We start from the raw sequence: 15392 nt of genomic DNA on the forward strand, positions 1-15392 counted from the left end.
TGGATGTTTCTACTCCTGATTCAGTCCACTGCTTCCGCAGGTCCCCCAAGGTCTGGAATCGGTCCTTCTCCACAATTTTCCTCAGGGTCCGGTCACCTCTTCTTGTTGTGCAGCGTTTTCTGCCACACTTTTTCTTCCCCACAGACTTCCCTCTGAGGTGCCTTGATACAGCATTCTGGGAACAGCCTATTCATTCAGAAATGTCTTTTTGTGTCTTACTCTCTTGCTTGAGGGTGTCAATGATGGCCTTCTGGATAGCAGTCAGGTCGGCAGTCTTACCCATGATTGCGGTTTTGAGTAATGAACCAGGCTGGGAGTTTTTAAAAGCCTCAGGAATCTTTTGCAGGTGTTTAGAGTAAATTAGTTGATTCAGATTATTAGGTTAATATCACGTTTAGAGAACCTTTTCATGATATGCTAATTTTTTTGAGATAGGAATTTTGGGTTTTCATGAGCTGTATGCCAAAATCATCAATATTAGAAGCAATATAAGGCTTGAACTACTTCAGTTGTGTGTAATGAATCTAATATATATGAAAGTCTAATGTTTATCGGTACATTACAGAAAATAATGAACTTTATCACAATATGCAAAATTTTTGAGAAGGACCTGTAGCCTGCTACAATACAATCAAATCAACATTTTGTGCATGAGAGAAAATTCAATGCAATTTCTCATAACACATTTTACTTTAATTGGTCTGAGATAATGATTTGGTCAATTTCCAGGGCACATTATTTTAACATTCATCTTGTAATATATGTATTTATTTATTTATTAGACATTTGCTATAACCGGGTTTATCGTGTGCATGGCATAATTGAGTAAATCATCACAGTTGCCCTACAATCAGCAGGCTCTATATTGTACAGAAAATAAAAATAAATACAAAGTGTAATATAACTGTAACTTACTGGTCTCGGTGAGGCGGCAGTTGGGAAGAATCGGCTCATGCCAGATGAACCTGCTGCAACCAACGATGGATGATCATGGGGAGTGGAAACCTGGAACATTAGCCCACATTTTCCTATTAGTTATTTAGGCTTCATTTAATAATAATAGTGATAATAATAGTGATGATAATTTTAAAAAAACTTTTCAGCACATCCAGGTCACTTTACAATAAAAACACTATTGTTTTTCAGCTGGTATAACATGTTTTTATGGTAGTTTATTGTTTCTATTCAACATTCATTTAATGCTCTTATGACTTTTATTTATTTAGTTTTTTTTTTTGCTCTCTTTTTATCATACACAACATTATATTTATTATTATGAGCTGTTTTGGTGGTCTTCAGCACCTTGGTCTGTAAGGTCATGGAAGGTGCTTTATAAATAAATGAAATGAAAATAAAATGGATTGCTAACACAGTTCTTAAGTCTGAGTGTTAAGAGGCAGGCAGCTCACTACCAGCCACAGTTCACAGAGACTGAAAGACAGCCACTACTTGTAGCGGTTGGTGAAAAAAACATTTGAAGCGTGGCTTCAATCTCTATAAAAGTAAAGTTAGGTAAAAGCTATAAGGTTGTCTGCGGCAGCGCAGACACATTGCCCCCGCCATCACGTTATCTTTTGTGAAAAACACATGGTCATGTGCCACATTTGGCCACTTATGAAGAGGCTCCCTGAAGCCAGCTCAGCTTTGCAAGAAAGTGGAGCAATTTTTTTTTAAACAGGCTTATGCAACACAGTCGTTCCGAGCTGCTCGGACACCTGCCATGATGGCATCTTCAATTTCTCCTGCCTGAAGTGAGCTGGGAGCCATGTCTGTCTTCTTCAGTTGTGACTGGTCATTATGTTCTATAACACAATCCTAGCAGTGAAATAATTGACAACACGGTCAAAACAAGTATTTTACTCAACAAAAGTCTTAAAACTGATAGCAAAATGTGCTATTACCTTTGCTAAGATGCCCACTGAAGACTAGAGCAGTACAACCAGTGTCCAGCGTGCAATAAAGTGGAGTGAAAATGAGCACAATTGGCCAACCTTTGTTGTGGGCACGGTCACACATGGCTAATTTGCATGTAACAGAAAGATTTAACTCACAGATTTAGATTTAACATTTAGATTTGACATTTAGATATACATTTAACTTTTACATTTAGATTTAACATTTAGGTTTAGATTTAGATTTAACATTTAGATTTAGATTTAACATTTAGATTTAACATTTAGATCTAGATTTAGCCTAAACATTTAGATTTAGATAAAAGTTTTAGATTTATATTTAATATTTACATTTAACATTTACGTTTAGATTTGATATTTAGATTTAGGTTTGGATTTAACTTTAACATTTAGATTTAACATTTACACTTGGCATTTATATTTAGGTTTAGATTCAATATTTAGTTTTAGATTCAAGATTTAGATTTTACATTTACATTTAGCATTTAGACTTAGATTTAACATTTGGATTTAGATTTAACATATGCGCTTAGCATTTATATATCGGTTTAGAATTAGCATTTAGATTTAGATTTAACATTTATATTTAACTTTCTGATTTAGATTTAACATTTAAGTTTAGATTTAACATTTAGATTAGCTGAAATTAAGTGATATTTAAACTTATTTTTAAATGTGATAAAAGTTACTAAATGTAGGAAAACTGAGCTAAATATATAAAAAATGTGTGCTAAATAATTTTCACCATTACCTTATGAGCTAAACATAAAAAAAATGTCTGATAAATAATTTACTCAAGCGAATTACTCTTGGCGCCCCGTACTTTGCTGCCAGTGGTTTTCACCGTTTTTACAGTTTTTTTAAGACTCACAGAATGTTGTGCGCTATGCGTCAACACCGAAAAAACCAAAACAAAGAGTAGACTCACTTCATACATCAGGAGTAATCTGCATGTTTCAAGCTTTATCCATTCTTTCATAATCCGTTATCGAATTGTGATCGGCAGAAGCTTCTCCGGTTCGCGCCTCACCCCGCAATTGTCCAAAACGATCTAACACATGGATTTTCTGCTTCCTGATCACATGACCTGTGACGTATGCGGATGAAGATCGGCTTTAGCGCTGGGGTGTTTGTTCACACGGTGCGGGGGCTCGTTCCGATGCCCACACAGTAAAAAACTGCAACTGACGAATTTAGTTGTCATTGGCAGTGAATGGTTGGATTTAAAATGACAGCTTTTCTCATCAAAGGCAGTTAATGAGTTAAAATACAATAAAAACAAAATAAAGAGTAAAGGGCTTAAGGTACATATTTACAAAGTAAATGGAAACATTGATATGGAACACATAACTCCAAAGCGACATCTAGTGTGTGAAGGTTGTAGTTGCAACAATAGAACAAGGTTTCCAGCCATCGGGATACCAGGTTCGCTGCAGATATGTGACATTTTTTTATTTGGGCCCATCTGTTGTAGAATTCACCTAAACTTACTGCTTTTACATCTTTTATGGTAGTTCCCCTTCTGAGAAGGAAGCAGCTGCTTGACTTGCTAAGTCCGCTATTTTCCACAGAGCCAGCCTCGGTGTGCCAGCGAACTCTTTGGCAACCTGCAATGGTGGTAGTCTCTAGAAATGGGTCATCATTAATAATTTTTTAATAACAACAAAATAATTGAGTTAAAATAATACAAATAATTCATCTCTTATTTAAAAGCAACCTCATAAACATGTGTTTAATACTGTTACCCACAGTCTGAGCTGTTCTAATATTGAATGGAAGTCCATTCCACAGTCCTTCCACAGAAAAGCCCTATCACCCCTATCACCAGGCAGCTACTAACAGCTTCAAAGCAGACCAGTATAATCTCTCCCGCACCATTACACCAACAGCAGCAGCAGCCTGATTGGCCAGGATGCATCCATCATGTTTTTGACACCAAATCAGACCAGGAAAGAGCAGCCTGAGTCACATAGGTTTGTATTTCAATTAAATGGCAATTACAGAATACATAATTGTCTACTGCCAGGTCTGAAGTTAGCCGTGTTACTTAAAAAATTAGTAAATCACTTTTATATTTGACCTAATTTTCAGTTCAGTTCAGTTCACTTTATTTCAAACATATACATTCACCAACATTTCATAAAATCATTCCACACAATTGTTTGAAAAGGAGTAGGGAGAAGTGTATACTTATTTAGCCCTACCCCCTCAGGTTTACATCCTCATCATCAAAATTTAAACAACAAAACAGTTACAATGCCTTCAAAAAAAAAACACAAAAGAAAATAACAATAATAATAAATAAATAAAATTCTCACGTTCAACTAGAACTATATTTAGATTTTCTATTTTGTAGAAGAGATTAAACATCAGTTTGCATGCCATCCTAGGTTAATTGCATTTTCTTCATTCTTATACTTATTTAACATTTCCTTTTTGAGTTTTATTTTATACTGGTTTACATTACTACTGTCCTTTATTTCTTCTGTTAACTCATTCCAGAATTTAACGCCCGCTATTGAAATAGACATCCTTTTCAATGTTGTTCTTACTCTTTGTACTCTTAAATTCCACTTCCCTCTAAAATTATACCTCCCTTCTCTTTCTAAGAACCATTTACTTATTTCAATTGGGAGCATCCCTTTCCTTACCTTATATATTATTTGCACTGTTTTAAACTTGACCAGGTCCTGGAATTTTAAAGCTTGCGTCTTAATATATAGTGCGTTTGTGTGAGCCCTATACCCCTCCTGATTTATTAGTCTAATAGCCCTTTTTTGCATTATGATTATGGTCTGAATGTTACTTTTATATGTGTTTCCCCAAACTTCTACACAATAACTCATGTATGGTAATATGAAAGCACAATATAACATATATAATGTTTTCCTATCCAGAAAATGTTTTACTTTCCCCAAGACAGCAATGCCCCGTGCTAACTTTCCCCTCACATAAGTGATGTGTGATTTCCAATAGGCCTTATGATCAATGATCACACCAAGAAATTTTATGGTATTAACCCTTTCTAGATATACATTATCAACACAAATTTCAATGTTAATATTTTTTCTATGGTTTCCGAATAACATAAATTGTGTTTTATTTAAATTTAAGGACAATTTGTTTCTATCAAACCACGTCTTTAATATCTTTAACTCCTGTGTGATCACCTCCACAACCTGTTGAAATTCCCCACTTGAACAAAGTATATTGGTATCAACTGCAAAAATTACGAACTTTAGGATCTTCGATACTTTACAAATATCATTTATATACATTATAAACAATTTTGGTCCCAATACTGATCCTTGAGGTACTCCACATTCAATATCCATCAATTTAGATTTAAACTCATTTATTTGTACATATTGCTGTCGATTCATCACATAGCTTTTTATCCAATCCAATACCACACCCCTAAACCCATATTTCTCCAGTTTGATTATTAAAATTCTGTGGTCAACAGTATCAAATGCTTTTTTTAGATCTAGAAAAACTCCAAGTGCATACTTCTTGTTATCCATACATTCAGTTATTTCTTAGTTAATTATTTTAAGTTAATTTTTTTTTATTTTGGACTAAATATGACCCAGATTATTTGATAGATGTATAAACATAATTTGACCTGCAAATGACCAAAATACTCCTCCGTGAAAATCTGATTCTTGAAGCATATTAGCTTTGTTTTTGATCTCATTTCATTAATGCATTAGAAGTGCAGGTCTTTGAGAATTTGCCAGCATCTTTGGGGCGAATTCATGTCTTCTGAAAGTGATGGCTGTCATCATCCTTTTCATTTAGTCCTTTTCAGGGCTCGTCTATTGCTCTTGTATTGACTTTTGTTGCCTGATTTATCTGAAAGCTTGTTATGCATGTTTAACAACCTCCTCTCTGTCAGAGCTCTTTGAGCAGGTATGCAAATGTATGCAAACACACACAGACATGTACAACATTGGACCACCTCTTTCTGACAGAAAGAGAGCACAAGAATAAGTGTTTGCTCTTCAGATACACTTGTACTAGATTACAGCTGAAAATAAAGTCAAAGTCTGCTCTGTGATGTAATATCCATGTTCAAGGCTGCTGTTCCTGTTGCAACAAACCCCTCTGTGTTTGCATCTATGTTGCCTTAGAGCAAACCTGGGCATTTTATGGCCCGCGGGCCACATACAGCCCTTTGGTTGACTTTGACCGGCCCGCGTAAGGTTAATTGGAAATTACAGAATAAATGTATTTTCTCAGTTTACCTCATGCATTGACTAAGGCTGCATTGCTTTTATTTTGAAGTTGTTTTTTACGTACACAATGACGCAATACGTATCGCAACAAGTGCCCGCGGTTGACATGGTGATTGTAGCCCCCAGAAATGTACGCTCATGCAAAAAAAAAAAAAAAAAAAAACAAAGATAGATGCCGAATGCAGGATTTTCAACAAAAATTGGACTGCTAAGTATTTTTTTACTGAAGTCAGAGGTAAAGCCATGTGTTTGGTTTGCGGGGAGGAGATTGCCGTGTTTAAGGACTACAATTTGAGTCGGCATTACGACAAGAAACACTCAGAAAAATACAAGAACTTGTCTGATGCTGAGAGGGCACGGACATCCGAAGCTTTGCTAGCAAAGTTGCAAAAGCAGCAAGGCTTTTTTACTAAGCTTCACACATCCAGGGATGCAGCAACCAGGACCAGCTTTGTGATATCCCACAAAATAGCTAAAAACAGCAAGCCGTTTTCGGAGGGAGAGTTTGTCAAAGAGTGCATGGTGGACTCTGCCGCACTAATATGCCCTGAAAAAAGGCGCATTTGAGCAAATCCCGCTGTCCAGGCGAACCGTGACCAGGAGGATCGAGGGCATTCCGGGGAACCTGGAGATTCAGCTACAACGTGAAGTGGCAAGTTTTGACTTTTTCTCATTGGCCTTAGACGAGAGCTGTGATGTCCGCGACACAAACCAGCTGCTCGTATTTGTCCGGGGGATAACGGACTTCAAGCTCACAGAGGAGCTGGCAGCAATGCGGTCGATGAAAGGGGCAACGACAGGGAGTGATCTTTTTACAGAGGTAAATGCGTGCATGGACACTCTGGGATTGAAATGGGAGAGACTGTCAGGTGTCATAACAGACGGTTGTCCAAATCTTACAGGGAAAAATGTCGGACTTTTGAAACGCATGCAAGATAAAGTGACAGAAATCGATGCAGATCAAAAATTGGTGTTTTTGCATTGTATTATACACCAACATGTGTTGTTCAAGTCAGTGCTAAAAATCAACCATGTTACTGATGTTGTTACTAAAATAATAAACTTCATCAGGGCACGGGCAATGAATCACAGACAGTTTGTCGCTCTTTTGGAGGACTCCACACAGCTGTCAGATGGCTCAGCCTGGGGAAAGTGCTGAAGAGGGTTTGGGACTTGAAAGCAGAGATTCAAGAGTTTTGCAAGAGGAAAGGCAAAGACATTCCAGAGCTCTCAGATGAGGATTGGATGGCAGATTTTGCATTTGCTGTTGATGTGACTGCACTGATGAATAAACTGAACACCAAACTGCAAGGCAAGGACCTTTTTGTTCATGAAATGCACAGCCTTGTGAAGGCCTTCATGAGAAAGCTGCAGTTTCTTTCAAGTCAACTGGAGAGCAACACTCACTCACATGCAAACGCTGAACGAAGTCACACCATCAGCCGATCACCTCAGCAGGTAATGGTGCTTTTTCAAGGCATTTTGAAGATCTCAGAACAATCGAGGATGAAATGCACATGGTTTCCTCTCCCTTTACCTGCAGTGTGGATAATGCGCCCAGTGATGTGCAGCTGGAACTCATTGACCTGCAGTCTGATGCAGTACTGGCCATAGCACTTTAAGTCAGGATCTCTGCTGGATTTCTACTCTTCTCTTAAGGAGGAGAACTTTCCAAACCTGAGGAGACATGCTCAGAAGATGTTGGTTCTCTTTGGCTCTACCTACATTTGTGAACAAACATTTTCAATGATGAAGTTTACAAAATCCTGGTATAGATCCTCTCTCACTGATGATCATTTGTCAGCTGTGCTTCGCATCTCCACCTCAGACATTCAACCTGACTTTGATGCACTCGTTAAAGCCCAGCAGAGACTAGATTTCTCTCACTGAATAAGAAAAAAATCGCTTAAAAACACCAAATAAGGTGTTTGTACCACAAATGTAGGCAACTGGCAGTGAACTAGGACACCTTTTTTTTAAACCTCTTTCTCAAGATCACAGTTCAGTGATTTTATTTTACAGACAATACTGTGTGTCTGTAGAATGCTAAGAACCTCTTTCCAACAATATTTGAAACTCAGAATGTGTTTTGGAGTGAATGTGACTGAAACTGTTAACTAATATAAGTCACAAATGTTTAACAAAAACCAAATGCGCACACTTTGTTTACCATTGCCTTGGGGAATTTGAATAAATCACATTTTTGTAAGCCAACCTCACTTTTTCCTTTTTGCTCATTTATAACATATAGTCTACTCTTACCAGCTTGAAAAAACAATGGGCTTTACTGCTTTTTATAAAGAAATACCGTTAATATTATGCATAATTGACTTCAGCCTTTTGGCCTGGCCCTCCACAATATTTTCTGTTTCTCATGTGGCCCCATGGAAAAAATAATTGCCCACCCCTGCCTTAGAGAGATAGCTGTTGATTGTCAAAAACTCACATTTCAAGACTGTAAACCATTTTGAAGTTGTTGTTTTTTAAAATACGATTGATCACTCTGAGATTCATGTGCAGGCTGACCTTGAAAATAGTTTTCTACCGCAAAATCCTGCATTAGCTGCAAATATAAAAGAGACGGGGAGATGCTCGAGATCTACAGATCTACGTCACACTCTAAATTAACATTCGTGTACTCACCCTCGTGACGGGGGAAGGCTGTTGTTGGTTTAGCCTCCAGGAAAAAGAAAAGCACGTCTTGACTAGTACAAGCTAACTATTAGCATTAGCAACTCCATCACATGGCAGAAGTCCACTGGCTTGAGTTATTTGTGGAGATTAACTTTGCAGAGAAAAAGGTAGCAGTGGTGAGCTCATGTTGCTGTTAGCCAATCAGAGGTGAGATGTCTGAATTACACAAATACTAATGACTCCAAGTCTCCAAATCCTGACATTTTCTGCCCTCTTCTCCTGCGACTAATTTCTACTTCCTGAGTCAGGAGCACCAGAGCTTTTTTTTTCCTCCCCACAAAGAACAACTTCTAAAGCATTCATCTATATTAACAATCACAGTAAATGGATTGAAACAATGAGTGAATGAGAGCTTCAAGTATTGAATACGTTTCAAACATTTGTGCCATGTCCGTTTGTTTCTGCTCTAACTTGTTCACACAGAGATGTGTTTTTAAAGAACGTTTTCAGGCATGCATTTATTTCCCTGACAGGTTATGCATATTTTGACAACATGATGGCCCCCAGAACCTGCTAAATGTTTTCAGAAGCGCACGTATTAAGGACTTAAATTTAAATCCCCCATGACTGCAAACTTCCCCTCTGCTTGGAAGGTTGTGTCATTTTCCCCTCCATGACAGCCTGAAACATAAAATAAGATGTCCTTGTTGTCTTTTACAGGCGGAGGGATCCTCCTTCTTGCAGATGGGAGCTTCTCTAGAGCAGCAGGTCATCTGCATGTTTAAGGTATGGAGACACATTCTGTCAAATTTGATTTACAAACTGGGTTTTCATGATTCAATAATTACAGGGTCAAGCTTGGCCACTGGGACCCCTAAGGCTGATTAACACCATGAGGGGACATCCCATAAGTCAGAGGGGGAATCCCTGAATTGAAGTTAAAGCCCAGTTTGCGCAAACTAATAAAATCTGATGGATTTTACAGATTCTCGTGGGATTAGATAACGTCATTGTCACATGTGTTTGTAAGTCATTTGGATAATCTCAGTAAAGTCTGTTAAACCCTAGTTTCACCTAAATATGTCGAGCAGTTTTACAACTGACAGCATGTCACTATTAGTCACGCTTAAGTCAGTGGAAATGCTGCAGAGTGTGGAAATGTCTGGTGTTATACATTGTTGCCAAGAGGACATCAGTTTGAAATTACACAGTAAATTAATGAGATGGAACAGATTATGATGTTTTTCTTACATCTGCTGGCTTCAGTCAAACATAAAGTCCGTAGAATAATTTTGATCCAATCTAACCAGAATATACCATTTTTAATTACTATTTAGGTGTACCTAATAAATTATAAGATTGAGCCGAGAGCTTCGGCCCACTCCCCTTTTTGTTTCATGCTTTTGATCCAGGTCGTGAGAACTGGAACTCAACTGGCTGCAGCGCGGATTGCCTGTTGTTTATATTAGAAAAAGGTTTGTCTTTTGAGGTGATAAGAGTTTGAGGTAATTAGATTATTATAAAAAAAAAAATCAAACATTATAAAATAATGTCACACAAACCTCTATGCAAATTAGGGAATGGGGCTGCACGGTGGTGCAGTAGGAATCCCTGTGAGAAGGTTGCAAGTTCAAATCCCGGCTGTGGCCTTTCAGTGTGGATTTAGTGTGCCTTCCTCATGCATACATGGGCTTTCTATGGATGCTTCATTTTTCTCCCAGAGACCAAAAACGTGCATGTAAGGTTAATTCACTGCACTGGTATTTCGAAATAGTAAAACTTGATTTTGATAAATTAACAAACATTTTAAAACAGCAGAAATCCATTTTGCTCTCAGCTGCACTTGGACCCATTAGTCCTGTTAGAAAAACAGCTTCTGTGAGGTGGGGCTGTTCACAAAGCTATCCAAAGTGGGTAAGATTTAGGGATGCACCGATGTGAAAGTCAACATCTACAGCTGATGGTAAAATCACTGTTATACCCGATAACCAATATTTACCTATATAACAATAAAATAAGCAGCGATGTAAGAAAATAAAAATACACTAAAATATTTTGTGTTCACATATTGTTGATAAAAGCAGTGTATAGATGTATTTAATTCAGTATTTACATGCAACCATTTGCTTATTTCTTTTGTGTAGTGCAATTGAAAGTCTGACCCCTAGGTGGCAGCATTCTTAACATCTTGTTCTGACGGAACAGTGAGCTCTCACGATAACTCTGGATGTGTTTTAGAAGCATCTGATCTGAGTTTTTCAATTAAGTTCAGCAAAAAATGTGCAAATTGTCAAACTTTTAGTTGTGGGACTTTCATCGGCTGACACTGGTGTTGATACTGGTATATGGTGCCTCCCTTGTAGAATAGTAATTACTTATAACAAAACACATTTTATTGTGGCTGAAAAATCCCATAAAATATTGTTAAATCACCCATCTACTCCCGTGTGTTTGCTGCAGATCTTGGAGGAGTACGACTGGGGCGAGTTTGCAGTGATCACCAGCTTGATGCCAGGCTACGACACCTTTGTGGACATAGTTCAGTCTTACACAGACACTTCCTACTTCCTGTGGAACCTACAGGATATCATGACTCTAGAAATGTCTGTTGGAGCCAATGACTTGAAGACTAAACGCATGCTGCAGCAGGTATAATAAAAGAGCATTTCCTGATATTGATGACAATATGCTGTGCTTCCATAAATCATAAAGTTTCCTTTCCATCTGCAGTTGGACTCCCAGGTCTTACTGGCGTACTGCTCCCATGAAGAAGCACAGTACTTGTTTGGTCTCGCAGGTCAGGTGGGTCTGCTGGGGCCTGGCTACATCTGGATCCTCCCCAGTCTGGCCTTGGGCAACCCCAACAGCCCCCCACCTGCCTCCTTCCCTGTAGGTGTGATTGGAGTGATTACGGATCAGTGGAGGAAAAGTTTGCGGCAGCGAGTGAGGGAGGGGGTCGCCATTGTTGCCAAAGGGGCAGAAAGCTTCAAGAAAGCTTATGGTTTCATTCCTGAAGGACATGGTGACTGCAACAAGGCAGCAAAACAGTCAGACAACAACACTCTGTTCAGGTAACAATAAATAAATAAATAAAGGTCAATTATGCAGACTTTTTCCACATGGATAGGTTTACTTTGATCAGTAGTGGTACTTTACTCATATTTTAATACTCGTGCAGTGGTCTATAGTAGGATTGGATACCTTTTAAGTTGTACTGGGGGGATGGGGGTGCATCGGTGTGCCCGTTTCAGGAACTAGATGTGAGCCAGATGAGATGAGCTGAACATGGTGGGATTTGAAAACTTATTTCCTAATATTTGGACGTCTCACCTCTGACTGGCTAATAGAAACGTGACTCTACCATGGACTCTGTTTGCTCTGCAACGTTGATGTGTTCTCTCCACAAATAACACACGCCTGAAGGAGTTCTGCATGTGTTGGAGTTGCTAATGCTATTGGTGAGCTTTTACTAGCCGAGATGTTCTCTGCTTTTTCCTGGAGGCTAAAACAACAACCTTCCTTGTCGCGAGTCATGATGGGTGAGTCCGCGAATGTTAAATAACAGTGTGACACTGTCAGGCTTTTCAAATCCTAGCATTTTCCCATCTAATTTCTATCAGAAGCTAATGCAGAAGATAGGAGTAAGAGACCACATTCATGTTCACCCTGCATGTTAAACTCAGAGTGACCAATTATAATCAAAAATAATTATGATAAATATGCTTTTTCAGTAGAGTACCACATAAAAACAAATCGAAAATGTATGTTCTTTAGTCCAAACAAGGTCACAGACAAATTTTAGTCTCACAAAACTGCAGTTTACAAACCTAATGATGATACATTAGATACACAGACTTCTTATCTAAAGTCTATTGTCAGGATGTTTAAATTAACTCATCATTTCTTCACTGGTCTATTCCAAGAGTTTCTTATATCCTTCTAAATAGGTCTTGATCAAGTTTTGAAATTTTTTTCTTATGACTTTAAGAATTTTTTCCACTAATTTCTGGTCCAGTTCTTGTACCCAACCGTGACAACATGATGTGTGGTCAAAACCTAACTTGGAAAGTGGACAAGAGATGTAATTTAGAGCTGCTTCCACATGGAACAAGCAGTTTCTCTTTCATCATCATCATCATCATCATTATTTGTATAGCACTTTAGAAACACAGCCATACAGCTGACCAAAGTGCTGAACAGTCAGACAATACTAAAAATATAACACATGAAACAGTAAAAAATGCAACCAAGAATACAATAAAACAAGCCAAAACTACAATAAGAATTACCAATAAAACCAATGGAAACATGTCCTCCAAATGTAGTAAAGTAAAGTAAAAAAGCCCATCCAGCAGCTAACTGGAAATGCAAGGGTAAAATATTGTGTCTTTAGTCTAGACTTAAAAACTTCCAAGGAGGATGCCTGTCGTACTGTGACTGGGAGTTCATTCCACAGTTTAGGACCACCAAAGGAAAAAGCTCTCTCTCCACATGATTTATAATGCACTTTCGGGACCTCTAGGAGCAACAAGCTGGAGGACCCAAGTGTGCAGCCAGGGGAATAAATTGAGAGAAGGTCAGATAAATACACAGGGGCAAGACCGTGGAGGCATTTGAAAACAAAAAGTAGGAGTTTGTATTGAACACGGAAAGTGACGGGCAACCAGTGAAGGGATCTGAGAACTGGTGTTATATGCTGGCGCCTGTCAGTACATGTCAGGAATCTAGCAGCTGCTTTTTGAACAAGTTGAAGTCGAGCGAGGGTTAATTTATTAACACCATCAGAGCATCAGAGTAATCAAGCCCAGATGTGATAAAGGCGTGAATTTCTAGATAAGACAGCTCTCAATTTGACCAGACGGCGGAGTTGGAAAAAGCACAATTTTACAGTGGCATTAACCTGGGTGTCCATCCTTAGAGATGAATCAATCTTCACAGCTAGAATTGTTACAACGTTTTTTAGATTTGTAGAAATGGAAGAAAGATCTGGGGTTTGAAATGCGCTAGGTCTGGCCGGATTAAACAGGATCAGTTCAGTCTTGGAGTCATTAAGATGTAGAAAAAATGTGGTCAGCCAACATTTCACATCACAAATGCAATCTAGAGGCTGAATGGATTGCTGGGGTTTCACGACATGCAAATCTGACAGTCATCAGCATATAAGTGGTAGTGGACAAAGTGTTGTTTTAAGATGAAGCTAAGGGGAAGAAGGTAAAGAGAAAACAGGGGCTCCAGAATTGATCCTTGAGGGACCCCACATGAAAGAGGAGCAGTGCGAGATGAAGTATTGTTCAACACCACCCGTTGGGACCTGTCTGAAAAATAGGACCTAAACCAGGTAAGGGCTGTACCATGTATTGCAGCAACCTCCTCCAAGCGCAGTAAGAGGATGTTGTGGTCGACAGTGTCAAAGGTGGCAGACAGATCGAGAAGTAATACCTCTTCCAGAATATAACTGGAAGTAAACATACTGTGAGCCTCATTTGCATTTGTTATGATATGCAAATCAGCCTGGATTCATTAATTTACAGTCTAGTCTATCTTGATTTTATACCTTAAACACAAACAGTAACATCCTGGCCATCACCTGTTACCTTGATGAGCAATTGCTTGACTCGGATATTAATTTAAATTCTCCAGGTGTAATTATCAAGTGATAATCACATCAAGTCAGTGTGTGTGTGTGTATAAAAGAACATGGACCGATTCACGAGTGACTTATTTTATCTTGTTGTTTGATTGTGTTATTTTCTGATTATGTTTTTGTTTGTAATGCAGGCACATGTTAAATGTAACGTGGGAAAGGAAAGATCTGTCATTCAACAACCAAGGCTTCCTATCCAACCCCTCCATGGTCATCATCGCTTTGGACCGGGAACGACAGTGGGACAAGGTACTGAGCAAGATAAAATCATCATTCAAATACGTAGAACTCAGTTATCCAGGGGGAACAAACAAGGCATTCACACATGACACATCACCATACAGAGAAAGAGCATTCTGCTTGATTGATTAAATTGACATTTTCTTCAAATACTTGTATTTCCTTTAAAGTGTTGACACTTTTTTCTCAGTGATGACCCAGTTCAGCACATCATCAAAGTTTAAAAATGACAGTACTCACAAATTCTGATTAAGAGAATAGTCCAGAGATTGAGCTTCACATTTTTGTTGGATCAGATTATATGAATATTTCTGGTTTGTTTGTAAAAAAACAGCTATTAGAAATTAAAGGTCAGACCAGGTCAGTAGTTGATCAATTTACAGTTTGAAAACAGAAAAAATACATTTGAGGCTATATTAAATATCACTAATGTGCCTCATTTCATTTTGTGGAGGAGCTGTATCCTTCTGCTTCCATAACTTTGCAGCCTGTGTGTTTCACTCCCTGTTACACACACACACACACACACACACACACACACACACACACACACACACACACACACACACACACACACACACACACACACACACACACACACACGCACTGACAGCCTGAGGGTGTATTGAAAAGCTGTGACTAACCAGAAAGGTCTGAACGTAATCTTACTGCTACGCTTGAACTCATTTATTTCTGTTCTGCAAAGACCAGCTCGCTTCATCA

At 38.4% G+C, this 15392-nt stretch overlaps 1 protein-coding gene across 1 annotated transcript in view; it reads left to right on the forward strand.

Moving 5' to 3' along the window:
* LOC107387701 (glutamate receptor ionotropic, NMDA 2C) overlaps window positions 1–15392 on the forward strand; it is a 106629-nt gene that overhangs the window by 40019 nt on the left and 51218 nt on the right. Inside the window, exons 4-7 of the mRNA XM_015962816.3 lie at window positions 9506–9571; window positions 11246–11434; window positions 11516–11856; window positions 14564–14678. Coding sequence (XP_015818302.3) covers window positions 9506–9571; window positions 11246–11434; window positions 11516–11856; window positions 14564–14678 — 711 coding nt within the window. The remainder of the gene's footprint in view (window positions 1–9505; window positions 9572–11245; window positions 11435–11515; window positions 11857–14563; window positions 14679–15392) is intronic.

This window comes from Nothobranchius furzeri, chromosome 16, assembly GCF_043380555.1.
Source record: "Nothobranchius furzeri strain GRZ-AD chromosome 16, NfurGRZ-RIMD1, whole genome shotgun sequence".
Lineage (NCBI taxonomy): Eukaryota > Metazoa > Chordata > Actinopteri > Cyprinodontiformes > Nothobranchiidae > Nothobranchius > Nothobranchius furzeri.